Genomic DNA, 20339 nt, shown 5'->3' on the forward strand with positions numbered 1-20339 from the left:
AGTCTCTAGATTCGGCTCCTGCCAGGCTGGTGTCTCGGTGAGTCTGGATCAGAAATGTAACTGATGTGTTAGGCTAATGTCTCAGAACAAGAGTGTGTACTTCTGTTTTAAAATAGCCTGTTCATCCAATTCCCACAAGTGCAAAAGCCTACAGATAATTTTGATATCTGACACAGAGCTTTCTCTGCCTATCCAGTTTATTACTTGTGCTTTATAATTGGGGATGGTGTTGCTTGTTGATCCAGAGACCCACATCCCCCTAAACAAGGGCTACCCTCTATGTTAAAATAGAGACCTTCTTTTTGCTGCTGGGTTAGCTATCCTATCCAAGGGTTGCATTTTCCTCTCCCTCCAACTTTATACACCCTTAAACATTTTGTTTTTCCTGAAGAAGCCAATCCCCAGTTCTAACCTATACTCACTTATTTGGGAGCACAAAACATTGACTCACATACAAGACAATAATAATAATAATAATAATAATAATAATAATAATAATAATAATAATAATAATAATAATTGTGGGGCTGAAAGCAGGTACTTATGACTTCACTGGTCTTTCTTAATTAGTACAGTCAGAATAAAATGTCTGTTCTTGTTTAAAATGAAATATATATTCATTTTATAAAATTTTTTCACATTGCCATAAAGAGTAAGGACAAGCAAGTCTTGATGTGCATCCGTGGTCATTTTTCGACAGGGGAACAAACATAAGTGCCTCTTGTTTAAAGCAGCCAGCTCACTGAAAGATGCTGCGGTTCTGAAGGGAAAGCTGTGTTGTCAGCTGACGATGAGAATAGGAGATGTTTGTAAGGGAGATGTTGTCAGAAAAACAGTAGAACATTTCCTGCCCATGGGTGCAGTCCTGGGGATTTGTGATAGCCATGACGAACCCTACCACCATCACCACCGCCCCAACAGGAAACATGACACAGGCCATTATCTTATCCGAGTGTGTCCTCGGTTCTTCTGATAATTTCAGATAGCACGCAGAGGGGATGATAAAGATCAAAGGAGCCGCACAGAGCACACCCTGTGTGTTGAAGACAAGACATAAATTAATGTTAGAGAGATGCATTTTTTGCGTAGTCATTATGGTGTTCTGTTTTACTGAGACAGGGTTTCACTGTGTATTAAAGTCTGACATCAAATTGCCAGGGATTCTCGTGCTTTGGCCTCTGTGCTGGTTTGTATATGCTCAGCCCAGTGGGTGGCATTATTAGAAGGTGTGGCCCTGTTGGAATAGGTGTGACCTTGTTGAAGTAGGTGTGTCTCGGTGGGTGTGGGCTTTAAGACCCTCATCCTAGCTTCCAGGAAGTCATTTTTCTGCTAGCAGCCTTCAGATGAAGATGTAGAACTCTCATCTCCTGCACCATGCCTGCCTGGATGCTGCCATGCTCCTGCCTTGATGACAATGGACTAAACCTCTGAACCTGTAAGCTAGCCCCAAATAAATGTTGTCATTTATAAGACTTGCATTGGTCATGGTGTCTGTTCACAACAGTCAAACCCTAAGACAGTATCCCAAGTACCAGGATTACAGACATGTACATTTAGTTTAAAAAAATTATAGAAACATTTATTTTTGGAGGAGAGGGGCAAATGGCTTAATAGGTAAAGGTACTTGCCTCTCTAAAACACAACTCTGGTGGCTTAAGTTCCATCCCAAGAACCAACACAAAGATGCAAGGTGGGAACCAAGCCTCCAGACATGTCCTGTTTTCTAGACATAAGGCCATGGCACATGTGCTCTGCCACCTTCCATCTTTATATCACATGCACACGTGCATACACACACACACTAATAGTAAGTAGAAAAATTTAAAATAGTCCAGTTTTAAAAATACTTTTTGTTGCATATATTAAAAAGTTTCATTGGTTCAATAGAGACAAAGAAAGAAAAAAAAAACCAACAAAATGTGTAGAAAAGACCATCTAAGTTTTTCCTTTGCAATGGGATAGTTGCAAATGAAAAACAAATAACAAACAAAACCCCAGTATAATGTGCAGCATGCCTAAGGACAGATAACAAGATGGGTGTTTTAGTCACATCATCTTTCCTAATACCATCTAGAAATCCCTGTATATCTACAGCGCCCTTCGAATCTGTGTGGGCTAGATGCCATTTGTGTAGAAAGAGGGACATGGGGAGACTTCTTCGCTACTGTGTAGAGAGAAGGCATGAGAAAATTGAATGGGCGTTTCTCTTTTCTCTTCATCTGAGTCTGTCTGAAACTAGTGCCCCTTTGTGTCAGAAGGAAAAATTCACCCCCAGGCTTTACCATGAAATCCCATTTCTAAGTTGCCTTTCAACTAAAGTTAAATGCATTAATTACCCTAGACAGGAGAACTAAATAACAGTAACTTGCTACCCTTCCCAACTAGTTGCCAATAAATCCAACCTAAGGGCAAACTCAGGTCGGAAAATTAGGGGTAGTAGAGTTGTTTATTGTAAAAACACAGATACACAATGACTTCAAAGGGAAAGGGATTTTCCCTTTCAATAGAACTCATTCTCACTAGAGACTTTGCAAATGCTGTAAATATTCAAATTCACTGTATTTTAGGCAACACATTTTAACCACCATGTTAATATTATATGTTACCTAAAACATTAAAAATTTCTCACAAACATTTTTCATACTTTATAAGAATTTTCTTTGTAAGTAAATCTTCTTGTATATATTAAGGGCTTCCAACAGGGCGCTATGGGACCCAGGTGGATAACATGTTACCGTGATGGGACAGTTTTAAAAGAAAATCAATTACTTTTGCATATATGAAAAGAATAACTGAATATCCATTATTTATCCTAATTCTCAAGTACAGCACAGTGCTATCAGCTTTGTCATTGTCTGTTCAGCCTCTAGACTTGTTAAGATCTTTTGTAACTCTGCATCTTCTATAACTCTGTCTTTCTCTCTACCTTCACCCCAGTAACTACATTCCTGCCTCTGACTCTCTTTGCATTTCTATTTAAAAATCAAATTCCACATAATCAGCAAGATCATTGCATGATCATTATTATTATTATTATTATTATTATTATTATTATTACCATTATTATTATTATTATTATTATTATTATTATTATTATTATTATTATTATTCTGTGTCTAGCTTGTTTCACTTAGCGAGATGCAATTTTTCTGTCTTTGTAAAGCCAAATCATATACCATTGTGTATGCAAGATCTGTTTTCTTCACTCATTCATTGTTGATAGGCATTTAGGCTGTCTTTGTTCTTAACAGATGCAGATAAAGCTGCAGTGAACATGCCAACATGATATTCATGTGAGATGCGCAGTGAGTCAGTAAACGTTGACTGCTGACACCACGGTAGTGGCTTTTTGAATTGCTTCAAGAACCTCTGGAACTTTCTCCATAATAGACGACAAGCTCTGTTCCCTCCGAGGATGCACCTTTGCTAACATTTGTTTCCTCGTGTTTCTTGATAGTAGCTCTTAATCAAGTGTGTAATGGTTTATCAATGGTGGCTTTAACCTGCAGTTTTCTGAGAACTTTATACCTGCCATCCATTTTTATGTTTTCCTGGAGGTCGATTTGTTTGTTTGTTTGTTTGTTTGTTTGCTTATTTATTTATTCAAAGCCAGGTTCTTAGCCCTGGTTGGCTTATACTCACTATGTAGATCAGTCTGTCCTCTAACTCACAGAGATCTGCCTGACTCTTCTTTCTGAATAAGTACTTGGATTAAATACATGTCCACCATGCCTGGCTCTTACTTATTCATCTGTTTATGTATCTACTTATTTGTTTGTTTATTTCCTTACTTCTGAAACAAGATCTCATTAGCTGTACAACACTTTTGAAGGTATTCTCCAGGACTAACCAATGCGAACTGAGTTTGAAACTAGGTGACATAAAATTATAGACTATACCATAAACATCAGTAAAAGAACAAGTTTTTCAGCACTGTCCAATAAAATTATGTTTCATACTACGTTCTATCTCTAAACTAGAAACTTTCAATTATATACTGCCTTTCAAATTTTTACAAAAGAAAGTAGTGACAGATAGATGGCTTTGTGGATCAGATGATCCAAGGTAGTATCTAAAACTCTGAGGAAAAATGGTAGAGATCACAGTGCCTAGTAAATATTTCCATCGTAAAAGATACAAGAATAGGAAAATACTAAGAGGTTCAATAGAGCATCCTAATTTAAAATATATAGAGCTGAGGAGATGGTTCAGTCACTAAACTTCATACAAGTGTGAGGATCAGAGTTCTGACCCCTTCCCCAAACCCATATAAATACCAAGTAGGCGTGGTGGTCCACTTATAACTAATCTTAACCTGATGAAGACAGGACTCCAGAACAAGCCAGTTAGAGCCTTACTATATTGGCAAGCTCTGTGTTTGATTGAGAGACCCAGCCTCAATGAGTAAGGTCGAAGAGCAGTTGGGGATGTTTGCCTAGATAACATTTCCACGTGAATGTGAATGTGAATGTGAATGCACAAACACATATGTGCTCACATATATGCAAACATACATATATACACTTGTACTACACACACACACACACACACACACACACACACACACACACACAAAGAGGGAGAGAGCGAGAGAGAGATAGAAAACAATAAAAACTGTGGGCACTTGAGAGATGCCTCAGTGGTTAAAGAACATGTATTACTCTTCCAGAGGACCTGAGTTTGATTCCCTGCACCCATGTCATGTGACATACAACCACCTGTAACTCCAGCTCCAGGGAATCTGATGCCTCTGGCCTCCTTAAACACCTGCACTGCTGGGCATATACTCCCATCAGCCATCAGATACAGACACATAATTAAAAGTAAATAAGTACACCTTTAAAAGAAAAAGTGTCCGGAGCCATTTTGCCTCTTCTCTGCAGCAGAGGGAAAAGGTGTGTGTGTGTGTGTGGGGGGGGGGGAGTGAAAGTTTGCCTGCCTGCCAGGCAAGAGTCAAGGCAGGTCAGGGTCTGTTGGCAGACTTCCTGGCCTGCTGAGGCTTGGAATGATAAGAGGAGGTGTGCCTGAGGCTCAAGTTGAGGGTTCTATTGACCTTGGTGGAAGGATTGGGGGATTTGGGGGGCAAGAACAAATGTCTTGTGTATAGTTCAGCAAAGATGTTTGTTAGCTTGTGGCTTTGCTTCCCATGGTACTGTAGTGTAAGAAATATGAGAAATCCACTTGGGCCTGTCATGGTAATGTCCTCCAGCCCTCCCATATCTTGTCTCTTGCATCTTTCTTCTATCTCTCCTATAGTCATCCTCATTCCCCTCCCCAATACAGAACTGTTCAATGTTGTACCAATCCCAGCACACAAATATATATATATATATATAAATATATATATATATATATATATATATATATATATATATATATAGAGAGAGAGAGAGAGAGAGAGAGAGAGAGAGAGAGAGAGAGAGAGAGAGACAGGCTGTTTTGCCATCTAGCACTTGAATAATCATATGTATTTATGAAAGGCACATAGCAAATGAGAAAAATTAAGTTATCAAATAGCTGAAACTAAATGAACTGTGAACTGTCAGCAAATATTTTGAGTTAAGTTGTGGGAAATATTGTGGAAATGATGGGTGGGAGTCAGTGATGGGGATGAGGGTGGGATCTCAACAGGCCCTTTGCTGCTGCTGCTGTTGCTGCTGCTGCTGCTGCTGTTGCCTAGGTAGCAGAATCAGCCTTTCAGACTGGATCCATTGGCATAGGCCTCAGGTGGCAGGATTTGTAGACATGGTCCCTCCAGTCTTATTCATCAGTCCTATCTGGGTGACTGCACTGAAGAGAGATGCCCAGACCCTTAGGAGTGACAAGGGTGACAACCATGACCCACTTCTGATAGTCCCTGCCTTGGTCCCTGCTTTTACCCCTCAAGGCAGCGAGGTATATGGTTTTTTTGGTTATGGAGACACAGCTTCTGAGATCATCAAAGGCCCTGCAGGGTCCAGCCTACCAGCTGTTCCTCTCTAGTAGCCAGAGAGGGACGAAGGACAGAAGGACAGGATTCTTGCTTGTTAGAGAGAAAAATCAGGCCGGAGGTATATGAAATGACAGATGGTGATCTAAAGATGAGATTTTTCTCTGATGCCCCTTTCTCCTTGCTATTGGTCCGTGATTTCCTAGCAAGCCTCCCCTTCAGGCTCCAGAGTATACCTAATGGGGGCTACAATGGCCCGCAGGCTCTGGCCCCTCCTGCAGAGTTCATATTTGTCTTGTTTCTGTTTCTGTTTCCTTTGGCTCTTCCAAGGAGTACTTCTGGATCTCCCTGGGTCCCTAGAGCTTCTCTTATCCCTGCCCCTGCCTTCTTCCTCCTCCATTGCTACGAATATTTAAAAGCAGAGATGGGGAGAAAAAGGACAAAATATCATCTATCTTTTAAATTTCTTCTTTATGATCAACTGATACTCATTAAACTTATATCTTAGCTTAGGAAAAAAATAAAAGGTTTCCTTCTAGGAAATATGCCAACTTGGACTGTGGTTTTCTCACCCACTGATTATGTTTCTCTGTCTGGGTTCTCAGTGGCTGCTTTCTTCCGCTAAGCAAGCAGTACATGGTGCTTTGGGGGCTGGTTTCTGTGGCCACAGAACCAGTGGTTTCTTTTTTTCTTTCTTTTTTCCCCCCTCTTTGTACTGCAAGTAGAAACCCATAGGGCCCAATTACTGCAAATACATTCTTTCCCCTAACAGCAATATCTCACTAAGATGCTGGATGGAGTCTCACAACAAAACAGGTCAAGGACTTTTTCTTTCCCTCTAAAATGGATTCTTTAGGATTGAGACTATCTCTGCTCTGAGAATATGTCATTGCTGTTCTCTGTTAGGAAAACAATAAAACAAAGGTGATACTCTAAATGGGCTTTGAATTTGACCAGGTAACACAAATACGTTACCTTGTATTTATTCAGTTTTACCAATAACAGGATTTTCCTAATTATGCACTTTCTGACTCTAGCACTTACCTCATCTCTGTGGGTGATTGTGATATCTAAAAAGCCACAATAGAGAAGGGTTTCTAAAACACTACAGTTAGTGACCTGACAAGGCTCTGGCCATTCGCATCTAGTCACAGAAATTCTATTAATCAATATGAAAACTACAAACCAAAGAATGAACACAAAAATCTTTACTTCCAATTTACTTTCAGCCTGATATTTACTTTAGCCCAGTGAAAATCATTTCCTATGTAGCATGGATTATTATTAAAACGTATTTAAAGATAAATTTAATCTTCCCCTCTCTTAATTCCTGTACCTGTCATTATTTTTTCTGTGCTGTGGATAGGCTCCAGACCCCTGAATAAGTTAGAAAAGCAATGAAACCCTGAGCTAGATCCCTAGATTCTGTACGTGATGAATGTTACATATATTTACATGCATGTCGGCACATCATGTCTATGGAGGTTAGAAGAAGACTTTGGGCTTCCTGTTATATCAGTCTCTACCGAATTCCCTTGTTTCAGGGAGTCTCTCAGTTGAACCTGAAACTTGATATTTCAGAACCTGCTGGGGCCCGAGGGGTGATGTTGTAGGAAGAGCACTTTGCTGCTCTTGTAGAGAACCCAGATTCAATTCCAAGCACCCACAAGGTAGCTTACAGCAGGCTCTATATCTAGTTTCAGATTTGGTGCCCACCCATCACCCAACCCAGTCTTGCCTCTGAGGGTACCAGACATACATCCATTTATATAAATTCAGGTGAACCATCTATACACATAAAATAAATAAAAATAAATTTAAAAAAATGGTGACTGGGTAATATGGTCCAGTGGGTAAAAGCACAAATCTGACAGCATAAGTTCAGTTTCCAAATCCATGGCCGCAGGAGGTAACCAACTCCCAAAACATTGCCTGATGACACTTATTTATGTATGTATGCAATGGCTGACGTGTGCCTGCTTGCTCTCTTCTGGTCACCATCTCTCACTCTCTCTCTTAAACACACACACACACACACACACACACACACACACACAATGTATGCATAGTTGCATAGTGAGTAAACAAATCAGATAAGTCATAAAGCCAAGGAGATCAAACGACAAAAACCGGGATGGTAGCATTGTGACTTGCGTGAGAACTAGGCCCATAGATTGAAAATTGGTCCCAAGTTCATGCTGCTGTTAGGAAAGTCATGAGTCCTTTATGAGATATGTCCTTGCTGGAGGAAATACAGGATTGGGGGCAGGATTTGGGGTTTTGTAGCCCTGGACACATTTTCTGCTCTCTCTCCTTCCATCCCTTTCTCTTTCCCTCCCCAACTTTCTTTTTCTGGTATGTGTGGATGAAATGTGATCAGTCTGCTTCCTGAATGCCCAACTGGCCTCATCCTTCTGCTGCTGTGGCTTATAGTCATAATGAACTGAGAGCCAAAATGAACCTTTTTCTTTCTTAACTTGCTTTGAGTATTTTATTATAGCAACAGAAAAGTAACTCTATAGGAGCTCATTATTTTGGACATCTCTAAACTATAGTTGAAATGTTAATGCTACTAACTTACACTGTGAGATGTGTGTGCGTGTACATGCACTCCCGTGTACTGGCTGGTTTTATGTGTGTCAACTTGACACAAGCTGGAGTTATCACAGAGAAAGGAGCCTCCCTTGAGGAAATGACTCCATGAGATCCAGCTGTAAAGTATTTTCTCATTTAGTAATCAAGGGTGGTAGGGCCCACTGTGGGTGGTGACATCCCTGGGCTGGTGGTAGTCTTGTGTTCTATAAGAAAGCAAGCTGAGCAAGCCAGTAAGTAACATCCCGCATGACTTCTGCATCAGCTCCTGCTTCCTGACTGCGTGAGTTCCAGCCCTGACTTCCTTTGTTGAGGAACAGCCTTGTGGAAGTGTGAGCTGAATAAAGCCTTTCCTCCCCAAATTCCTTCTTGGTCATGATGTTTGTACAGGAATAGAAACTCTGTCTTAGTTAGGGTTTAACCGCTATGAAGAGACCCATGACCAATGACAAGTCTTATGAAGAACAACATTTAATTGGGCCTGGCTTAGAAGTTCAGGGTTCAGTCCAGTATCATCAAGGCAAGAGCATGGCAGCATCTAGGCAGGCATGGTGCAGGAGGAGCTGAGAGTTCTACATCTTCATCTGAAGGCTACTAGTGGAAGACTAACTTCTAGGCAGCTAGGGTGAGGGTCTTAAGCCCATGCCACGGTGACACACCTATTCCAACAAGGCCACACCTCCTAATAGTGCCACTCCCTGGCACAAGCATATACAAACCATCACATTCCACTCCCTGGTTCCCATAGGCTCGTTCAAGTACATGAGGCTATGGGGGCCATACCTAAACATAGCATAATGCAAATTACATTTAGTCCACCTTCCAGAGTCTACATAGTCTATAGCAGCCTCAACAGTGTTAGAAGTCCAAAGTTCAAAGTCTCTTCTAAGATCCATCCCATCAGTTAACTGTAATTCCTAAAGCAAGACAGAAAACCAGTTGGTACACTCCAAACATCTCCATGTTTGATGTCAAAGTGGTCTTCAGATCTCCAACTCCTTTTTCTTCTTTGTGGACTCCAACAAACTTCTTTCTCCTGGGCTTGTTACACTCCCTCTTAGCAGCTTTCCTCAGCAGATAGCCATCCCATGTCTCTGGCATCTTGTTTCAATGTCTGGAATCCACAAATGATCTTCTGGGCTCCTCCAAAAGGGCTGGCATCACTTCTGCAGCTCTGCCCTCTGTAGCTCAGGTTGATTTACTCCACTGCCCCTGCTGTTCTTGGTGATCAGCCCATGGTACTGACATCTCCAATATGCTGGGATCTTCCACTGCAACTAGGCTACACCAATAGCCTCTCATAGGCTCCCTTCATGGTGCCAAGCTTTAAATCTTTTGCATGACCCCCTCAGTCCTGGGCTTTCAACTACAACTGAGGCTGCATCTTCAACAGTGGCCTTCACTGACCGCTCAGAGTGCCAAGCCTTAGCTGCTCTTCATGACGCTTTCATGCCTTCAAAACCAGTACCACCTGGACGATCCTTACACATTACCAAGTACAGCTGCAGCATGAGGTATAACCTCGGCTATCTCTGGAACACAGTATCTTTGGGCTCTCAGAAAACATTTCCCAGAAGAATTCACCTCAGTGATGCTGGTCTCTTCTCAATAACCACTAATTTCTTAGCTCCACCTGACCAGCATCAATAGTCCCAGTGGTCCTTCTATACTCTAAAGCCAGAGCCACATGGCCGAAGCTGCCAAAATCTGCTGCTTGCTGGAGCTGGAACATGGTCCCTTGTTCTATTACATTATCACCAACCTTCTGTTTTCCAACTCCTTCATGGCCTAAGCTTGGCTGTCCTAGAACTTGCTTTGGAGACTGACTTTGAACATGAGATCTGCAGGCTGTCCCCTAAGCACTGGTATTAAAGGTGTGGTCCACCAAGCCTGAATTTAAGTTTTTCTTCATCTAGAAATTGCTCTGTTCTAGATTGGCCTTGAACTCAGAGATATGCTTGCTTTTGCCTCCTGGTATTAAAGGTTTGTATTGCCATACTTGGCCCTAAATTTAGCTGAATAGGCTCTTACCTGAAGGTCATTATTCTATTAATTTAATTTAATATCCTTTGATGCAAGACTCAGCTCCATTTCACACCCTGGTGTTCCTTTAATACTCAAAGTATATTTTTGTATTTTTTTTCCTTTCTCAGTTTGCTACATCTGTTCAAAATGTTCTTCATCAGACTTAACCAGAGATTGAAGTCTCTGTTGGACTTTTTTGAGACTTCCTTTGTTGACGCAATTAATGTAAAACTTGTTACCTTAGTCTTAGATAGTCTTTTCAGACAATGGCAAAAAGCAGTCACACTCTTCACCAAAACATCACAAAAACAGTCTCTTGGCCACATATTAAAGTTCTTCTCCTCTTGGGCCAGCAGGTCTACACAGTTCAAATGACCCTCCTTCAGCACAACTGTCTTTCATATTCCTACTAGGTTGGCCCATTAAGCCACATTAAAGCATTCCATGATTTTCCAAATCCAAAGTCCCAAAATTTTGTTCTTCTAAACAAAAGCGTGGTCAGCCCTATTACAGCAATACCCGAGTCCCCAGGGTATTGTCTTAGTTAGGGTTTTACTGCTGTGAAGAGACCCATGACCATGGCAAGTCTTATAAAGAACAATATTTAGTTGAAGCTAGCTTACAGGTTCAGAGGTTCAGTCCAGTATCATCAAGGCAAGAGCATGGCAGCATCCAGGCAGGCATGGTGCAGGAGGATCTGAGAATTCTACATCTTCTTCTGAAGGCTGCTAGGGTGAGCGTCTTAAGCCCATTCCCACAATGACACACCTATTTCAATAAGTTCACACCTCCTAATGGTGCCACTAAGCATATACAAACTATCACAGTGACTAAGACTATATATGTGTGTGTGTGTGTGTGTGTGTGTGTGTTTGTGTGTGTGGTATGTATGTGTGTATGATATGTGATGGATATATGTATTTTCCTTAATTTCCTGTTTCCATTCTAGTGGGTGCTTTTTGTCTTTAAATATTTACATAACAAGGTCCTAAACTGTGGTCATAAGACATAATCACTTATGTAATAATTTGAGCCCAGCGTTCTCAACATAGTACCCAGTGTGGAGGACTATCATGAAAGTCATTAAGTATGCTTGTCTTCAAAGAGCTTACAGTTTGGTAAGTAAAGATAATTCATGGACAGTACAAATATTATGTGTTCTAAGATCTTATATAAAAGTTATTTCATAGGGTAAATGGAAACCATTCACAGGAATTAAGACTACAATTGATTTCTGACAATTGTTTTATAGATGAGGTCTTACCACATAGCTCAGACTAGGTTTAAGAGGTCCACCTGCTTAGTCTTTTGAGAAGCTAACTAGCTGGGACTACAGGGTTGCATCCACATACAAAAGGAAGGTTTTCTTCCTGTGGTTTGTGTAATGGAAGATCCCCTAGGATCCCTAGAGTCTGGGGTTTCAGGGAAATGGAGAGTCCATGTTATCAAATATAAGAAAAGTCCAAATTATTTGCTGCTCAATAGACTATTTTTCTCCTTTCATCCGGAACTTGTAGTCACATTGGCATTGTGACAGCATAGTGAAGTGAGTATGAAGAATCGGCCTTCAGTTATCCCACAATTCTTATGGCGGGAATGTATGATGGACTGCAGCCTCTCCTGGGTAACTGTTATCCCTGTGGCACATGACCAGAAAGTGCCAACTCATTTTCTTCTGATGAGAAACCTTGTAAGGCTAGTTCGTGTAAGGGAAGAATAATGACCTTGAGGTGGTGGCTTTCATTCATTGCTACCTCGTCAAAGGGCACCATTGTCCTAGCTGAACCAGATAGAGTGGAATTATTCTGATGTGCTTCTCTGTCCCTCCACGTTCCCTATGGAGTCTGTCAAAGTGTGCTAGTTGTGTGTTGTATGTTCTTCATCATCTACACAGCAGTTAAACTTTCATGTTGATGAGAACGGTTAGATTTTTTTCTACCCTAATTTTCTTCTGTCACTGTATTTCTGCTGTGTAACACAGAGCATCGCTCAATTACTTCTTGGTCAATGACTAAATGAGTTAGAAGATGCACTTGGCAATAGTCTTTGTAAGACTTAGACAGACATCGAAAAATAATCATTGCAGGAGAAGGAACAAATGGAAAAACAGATAAGGCAAAGGACAAGAGGAAAAATCGATGCAGCATAGTTACAGGCTAAAAATAAACCCAGCAGCTAAGGGAGCCTTCGCAGAAGAACATTGGAAATATGTTTCCATAAAGGCAAGGGCTGGGTTATAGGACAACAGCATTTCCAATTGCTTTGAAAGAAATGGATCAATTCAGACAGGACACAATAGAGACCTACATCTGAGTGTATTAGAGATGACAAAAGTCTGGGGAGAGAAAAAAAAAAGTATTTAAAGGAAAAGAAAATTGGGTTATCCAAAGCAATTATATGATTGGTATAAAAATTTCTTCCTTCTATAACTCCAACAAGTTTATGAGATATTTACATATTCACATACAATAAAGGATTTAGTCAACTTGAGAAATACCTTTATAGTACAGGGACAGAACTTGCAACCATGGAAGCTCTGCTACAAACTATATATGGTCCATAAACAGCAGAATATCATCATTGCCAATATTTATTATTATGTTGTAAACAGATTTTCATTACTCTTCATAAGGCGATACTTTTTTTAAAAAAATGAAAATCATTTTAAGAAAGGAGGGAGCAAATCATTCAATGTACTTACATTGAGTTCTAAAACTATTCCAAGGCAGTCGATCAGCAATGATACCAGTGTGGCTGCTGTAGCAACAGCCACGGTTAAGATGACGTGAAACAGTGATGAAAGAGTCCCTCCAAAAAACACATTGGCAACTACCTGGCAAAGAAACAGATCAGACTGAGAGATGCCCTTAAGGTAGCTGGAATCGCTGTGACCCTTTCACAGTAGCAGTATGACTGTGTCAAACACTACCAGTGAGGCAATTCATCAAACCTTAGGCCACTAGGAACATTTCTATCTTTCTAATTTACATATCCACACACATAGCAATAATAAGAATTCTTTACTAAGTTCTTTGTCAGTTGGTGTCCTATGCTGTAGACCCAGAGCATGGCACACTAGTGTTTATGTGTGTGTGTGTGTGTGTGTGTGTGTGTGTGTGTATGTATATATATATATATATATATATATATATATATATATATATATATATATACACATATATACATACATACATACATACATACATACATACATATTTTTTTAGGGTAATAAGGCTCTTGGGTTGTTGCCTTATCCTTCTTGAGCTGGTAGGGTAACCACTAAAACAAGCTATGAATACTAACTGATTGTTTAATGGCCTCTAAGGAAGGTGTTGGGATCTACCCTTGTCATGATACTGGATGAACACTATCCTTTATTAATAGGAAATCTATGCTATACAAATAAAACCTACAAGAGGAAAGGTAAACTAAGACAAGTTCATCACTGTTTTTCATGAACACAGAGGCCAGGAAGGTAATCTTTAGTTACCTACTGGATGTGTCCCAGTCTGATACACTTACAATAAGAAGATGATTTACAATAAGGGATGATTCCTGTTCTCAAGAATTGACATCCCAAAAGAAGACCCATAACTTATATAAAGAAACAAATAGGCAGAGCGGAGCCTGGCCTACCTGCCACCCAGATCAGCGGCTCATAGAGGCTGAGCAACTGCGATTGGGAACAGAAAATTAGAACTTCTGTTTCCGCCCGGAGGCGACTTCCAGACGCAGAGCGGAGCCTGGCCTACCTGCCACCCGGATCGGCGGCTCATAGAGGCTGAGCAACTGGTTAGTGGGAGACCAAGACTGAAGGGGTGCAGAGAGATCTCTGCAGAGTGCACACGGAAAGTGCACACCATAACTTGCCCTGCCCCACCTTGCCCGATCCAGCGATTGGGAACAGAAAATTAGAACTTCTGTTTCCACCCGGAGGCGATTTCAGGACGCAGAGCAGAGCCTGGCCTACCTGCTACCTGGAACGGAGGCTCGTAGAGGCTGAGCAACTGGTGGGTGGGAGACCTGGGCTACAGGGGAGCAGAAAGATCTTTGTGGAGTACACCAGGAAAGTGCACCCCCTGCATTGCCCTGCCCTGCCGTGCCTGATCCAGCAAACAGAAACAGAACGTTGGAACTTCTGCTCACACCCGACTACTCTGAGGCATAAAACAGGGCTTTACCCATCTGACACCTCAACCAGTGGAGAACCAGGGACACAGACCAGATACAAGGGAAAGGTAAGAACATATCACTGACAACAAAATGGCAAGAGGAAAGAGAAAGAGTATATCCCAAGGGAACCAAGACAATCTAGCAACACCAGAGCCCAGCTCTCCCATAACAGCAAACATCGGAACTCCAAACACTCCAGAAAAAGAAGACACAGACCTGAAATCATTCCTCAAGATGCTGATAGAGTTACTTAAACAAGAAAGGGAGGAAAAGCAAAAAGATTCAGAAGCTTTTAAAGAAGAAACAAGAAAAACACTCAAAGAACTCAAAGAACTAGAGGAAAACAGAACCAAAAAAATAAAGGAATGGAAGAGGGAAATTAAAACAGAGATTGACACAATAAAGAAAACACTAAAAGAGATAACCCTAGAGTCAGAACACCAAAAAAAGAAATCAGGAGTCACAGAAGCAAGCATTTCCAATAGATTACAAGAGATCGAAGAGAGAATCTCGGGGGCAGAAGACAACATTGCAAACATAGACAAAACAGCCAGAGAAGATGCAAAAAACAAAAAGCTCCTAACTCAAAATGTCCAGGAAATCCAAGACACAATGAGAAGACCGAACCTAAGGATAATAGGAATAGAAGAGGGAGAAGAGTATCAACTAAGAGGCACAGTAAATATCTTCAACAAAATCATAGAAGAAAACTTCCCTACCCTCAAGAATGAGATGACCACGAGCATAAAAGAAGCCTTCAGAACTCCAAATAGGTTGGACCAGAAAAGAAATACCTCCCGACACATAATAGTAAAAACATCAATCGCCCAAAGTAAAGAAAGAATACTAAAAGCAGTAAGGGAAAAAGGTCAGGTAACATATAAAGGCAGACCAATCAGACTCACACCCGATTTCTCAACAGAGACTATGAAAGCTAGAAGAGTCTGGACAGACATCATGCACTCCTTAAGAAAGCACAAGTGCCAGCCCAAGCTGCTATAACCAGCAAAACTATCAATCACCATCAATGGAAATCAAAACAACCCTGAGATTCTACCTCACACCAGTCAGATTGGCCAAGATCTAAAACTCAGATGACAGCAGATGCTGGCGAGGCTTCGAAGAAAGAGGAACACTTCTCCACTGTTGGTGGGGTTGCAAGCTAATACAACCACTCTGGAAATCTGTCTGGCGATACCTCAGAAAATTGGATATAGTACTACCTGAAGACCCAGCTATTCCACTTCTGGGCATATACCCCAGAGACACTTCAATACACAACAAAGATATATGCACCACAATGTTCATAGCGGCTCTATTTATAATAGCCAGAAGCTGGAAGGAACCCAGATGTCCTTCAGAAGATGAATGGATACAAAAATTGTGGTACATATACACAATGGAATACTACTCAGCCACCAGAAACAATGACTTAACCAAATTCTTAAGAAAATGGCTGCATCTAGAGAATATCATCCTGAGTGAGATAACCCAGTCACAAAAGAACAGACATAATATGCAGTCACTGATAGTGGGATGCTAACCCCAGAGGCTTGCACTCCCCCAGAAAAAACTCACAGACTGTATGAAGTCCAAGAAATAAAGAAAACAAAAAAATATACATATATTTACAAAACAAGAACACTTTGACTATTTCCATGTTGCGTTTTGTTTTGCATGTACTTTACGCTTATTGTAACTATTAGGTTTTCAATGCATACTGTCAAGCCCTTGAAAAAAATCAAGTACTGACTAAAAAAAATATATTCACATGGTTTTATGTAAAAATTATTTTAATGTCTGAAAAAACAGTACTGACAAAAATGTATAATTTTAAGCAAAAAATGTTTAAAATCTGTACATTTATCTTTGTTTGTTAAAAAAAAAAGAAAGAAACAAATAGAGAACAGTTTGTGGCACAATAAAAAAAGACTAACTAGAGTTTAGAAGGCGTTCTCATTATCTAGAATGGTCCAGTGTGGGGAGTTGAGAAATTCCTAAATGAACATGTAAGGAGCAGATGAATTTTGACTTGGACACAGCCATAGCAAGGACCCCAATGTCTCAGACCAATCGGATTGGCCAACCCTTCCCATGTGCAATTGTTCACAAAAAGTGTACTCTGTCTCAGGTTCTTCTATCCAGATGTCTATTGTCTGAGACCTCCCTCAGGACTACCTAACCCCTTCTCCTTACCCTGTATATCATAAACATATTAGTTTCTAGGCTAGTCATAGTAAGTGCCTTCCATCAGAGCAGGCACATCCCACCCAACTCCAGCTTTCCTACATGTGTGTTTGTATTTCTTCATTCCCATGTCACCCCAGGCGGGATTTTAGAACCATGGCACACAAATGTGACAGTCTCCCTAAGAAGTACTCCTCTTTATGCTGAAACGTGAGTGACCTGTCTGAGCTTGTGGCACCAATAAAGTTTAGAGTTGAAATACAAGCCGAAGTCACCGTGGACAGAAAGGCAACAGAGAAGAAAAAAATAGGACGTTATCTATGGAGGACAGGAAGAAGCATTTGAACAATGTGGTGACCATGTATAAAATCCCAGAGAAACAAGAATTGTCAGTGGGGGTAGAGAGCCAGGTACCAGGTACCATGAAGATGACATGTGTTGAAGAATCACCCAGATAGATGATCTCCCCACAGATCAGCTGCTCCAGCCCTGCTGGCAGAGACCTAAAGGTGATAATAATAACTATAGATGATATGAGTTTGATGTTTCCCCCAAATTTATCTTCTTTAAACACAACTCTTCCATACACCTATAAAATGAGATTATGAGGCTAAAATAACCACTTAGACAGGATAGCGAAGGGTATATATATCGGGGCAGAGGTTTTTTTTTTTATTTATTTTCTTTAGATGTGCCTGGCAGTTTTGACCTATGAAGAGAAATAGTTGTGCTCATGTTGGTTCTATGTGTGTATGTGTGCAGACAGCACCAACAACTACTGTGATTCATATGGCGCCCTGCATGGTACTTGCTACCAAGGCAAAGATCTTGGCTTTATTCGGCTTTCCTGTCATGGCAGCTAGAGTAGAAAGTCCTTTTCCCATAGGAAAGACAGAAAGAAGCTTTAGGTGAAGTGACTCACACCATCCACATACCCTTGGCCAGAAGCCATCTAAGCCTGAACCATCTGTTCCTGTTAATCTGGAGGTCCGATCTGAACCGGAAGTACTGGGCTGACTAGCTAGCAAAGCTTTGGAAGCCATCTGAAAGTTTCAAATCCCGAGAAAGTAAGCCTTGGTTCACTCCTCCCTTCTGTGAAGGAAGACCTTAGCCTTGGGTTATGCCATCCATGAACCTGGGTGTGACGGGGAAGAATGCACAGTACTGAACATCCCCTGCCAGGTCCCAGCACTGCCTGTCATTGCCGGAACTGGCCTATGGTGAGAAACCAGAGGCTGTGAGAAGCCTGCGGATTAGATAGGGAATTTAAGGCTCTGTTGGAGGCTCGCTTCCTACATTACACTCATTCACACAGGGCACTGTGTGAACAGCCTGGGGGAATAGATCCTGACTAAGCCCTTTTCACACTGACTCTGAAAGAGGCTCTGTGAGTCAGGATGGTGGGTGCGCTACTCAGCACACTGCATATCCAGCCAATAGCATAAGAGATTTCTGACAGGCCATGTAACCCAGTTTTACACAAGGATGGAGACTCTTCTGTCTACTTAAGCACCTCTATTTGTAATTAGGTAAAATTTATATAAAACATTTATATGAGTAAAAATATCAAAATACGTCTGTAGACATAAGTTTAAGTTGAAGTTTGATTCCTTATGAATTATTACATTTTAAATATATAAATATATTATTTATATATTATACAATATTTATATAACATGATACTATATTATATAAATACATGTTATTATATATTAAGTACAAAATAAAGCCAATTAATGGTAAAGAAACAATGACTTATGCAACATCTTGGCAAAATACAATTTTGGAAACAATATCTTTAAACTTTTACCCTTTATTTTTTGACATTCCTTTAAAAAGAAAAGCAGCTACTTTGATTTCGGTGTCCTAAAGACTGTTACTCACTTAGGAACGAAGTGGTATATCTGTGTTCATAATAACATAGGCCAGAGCCTGAAGCATGATTTCTAGTTACAACATGTGAAACGTTTTATTTTGTGACTATTTGACATGTATTCGAATGAAAAGTGAAGACATGGGCACCCCTAGGCATGGCTGAGGAGAACATTTTTACTGTGGATACAAGGGAAAGAACAGCCAGAAGCATCTTAAAGAGTTAGAGCAGGGAGAGAAAGATACGCACTAATCATGGCCAGTAGACTGAACAGGGCCATGAGAGGAGAGAGAGAAGGGTGAGAAAACAAGAAAGAGGGGAGAGAAGAGAAGAGAGCAAGCAGACCAAGGGAGGAGCCAAGGACCAAGAGACCAAGAAATCAAGTGACTGAAACGACTAGATTGCATAGGGGTGTGCGGGGTGAAGTGGGGGTGGAGTGAATCTCAGGCTCTAGAGAGGTTGAGGTTGGGGGGTTAGGGTGAGAAGTAAGGAGAGGAAACTTGCACAGAGTAGCCAGCATTCTGTGAGAAACTCTGAGACAGTCTGGCAGCCTGTGCCTGCTTTAATATGTTAATAGGCACCTCGGTTAGTCATTTTGTCCCAGGTTTCATTGGGACCTAAGGATATTCATCTGTAGATTCTGATACTTTATAGCTTAAAGAGAAGGCTGCAAGAGTCTCTCCCCTGTCATCCTGTGTTTGGGAATTTGCATATTGAATTATCTGTGCTTTCGTATGTGCAGTAGAACCTACGCTTACCTCTCTGGTCACAAAGCACTCAATTGGGTAAGTCAGAAGGACAGTGACGCTGTAACAAAATCTCCCAAAGGTCACCAGGTCATCACTTCTGCAGTAATTTTCAAACAAGTCTCCTGGAGAACAAGATAAGATGTATTTATTTGCAAGGTATTGGGGATAACTAACAAATGAGATATGCCTTTGTATAAAAATACATATAATCATTAAATACATAGATTGCCAGGTCTACGTATAACATGCTGCCTTTAGGAGCCCTAGGTTTATTCACTGATATTAAAACTAGTATATGTTCCACTTGAAGGTAAACTCACTGATAGAGTTCTTACTTGTTTTTGGTACACTTACCTTAAAGTTGTGCCAACTTTTGAAAATATACTTTGTCCATTGTTTTTGGTTTTTTTTTTTTTTTCTCTTTCTTTTAATAACAGAATCAACTCCCTAAATTCTTATGGGCTAGTCTTTATAAATGGCTTCTGGTCTTTGTTTCTGGTGACTGTATTATTTTTAACCAATGTCTATTAAAATAAACAATTTCTCTTTGAAATGCTATCTTTAGCTTGAGGACAGCCCCACAAGGAAAAGGAGAAGCAGGGCATGTGGGGAACTGAGTTTCCTGCCCTTGAGGTATGCAGGTCCTGATCACAAACCCAGGACCACACCAAGGAATTCCAAAGACACACGGTCTTTCACTACATTTGATATTTCACTGGTTCAAAACTTAAAAAAGGGATAGTTCCAGGAAAGGACATTTACTTTACTTTCAAATCAAGTAATACACCACACATATTGTATACTAGATCTT

At 40.6% G+C, this 20339-nt stretch overlaps 1 protein-coding gene across 2 annotated transcripts in view; it reads right to left on the minus strand.

Moving 5' to 3' along the window:
* Positions 1 to 739: 739 nt before the first annotated feature.
* The window catches only part of SLC38A11 (solute carrier family 38 member 11), a gene marked incomplete at both ends in the record, with an annotated part of 45974 nt that continues 26374 nt past the window's right edge, over positions 740 to 20339 (minus strand). For both annotated transcript variants that reach the window (XM_080927172.1, XM_080927173.1), the window contains 3 exons: positions 740 to 1033; positions 13248 to 13379; positions 19538 to 19650. In XM_080927172.1, the coding sequence (XP_080783298.1) occupies positions 740 to 1033; positions 13248 to 13379; positions 19538 to 19650 (539 nt within the window). The remainder of the gene's footprint in view (positions 1034 to 13247; positions 13380 to 19537; positions 19651 to 20339) is intronic.

Source organism: Micromys minutus (genome assembly GCF_963924665.1).
Source record: "Micromys minutus genome assembly, chromosome: 13".
Lineage (NCBI taxonomy): Eukaryota > Metazoa > Chordata > Mammalia > Rodentia > Muridae > Micromys > Micromys minutus.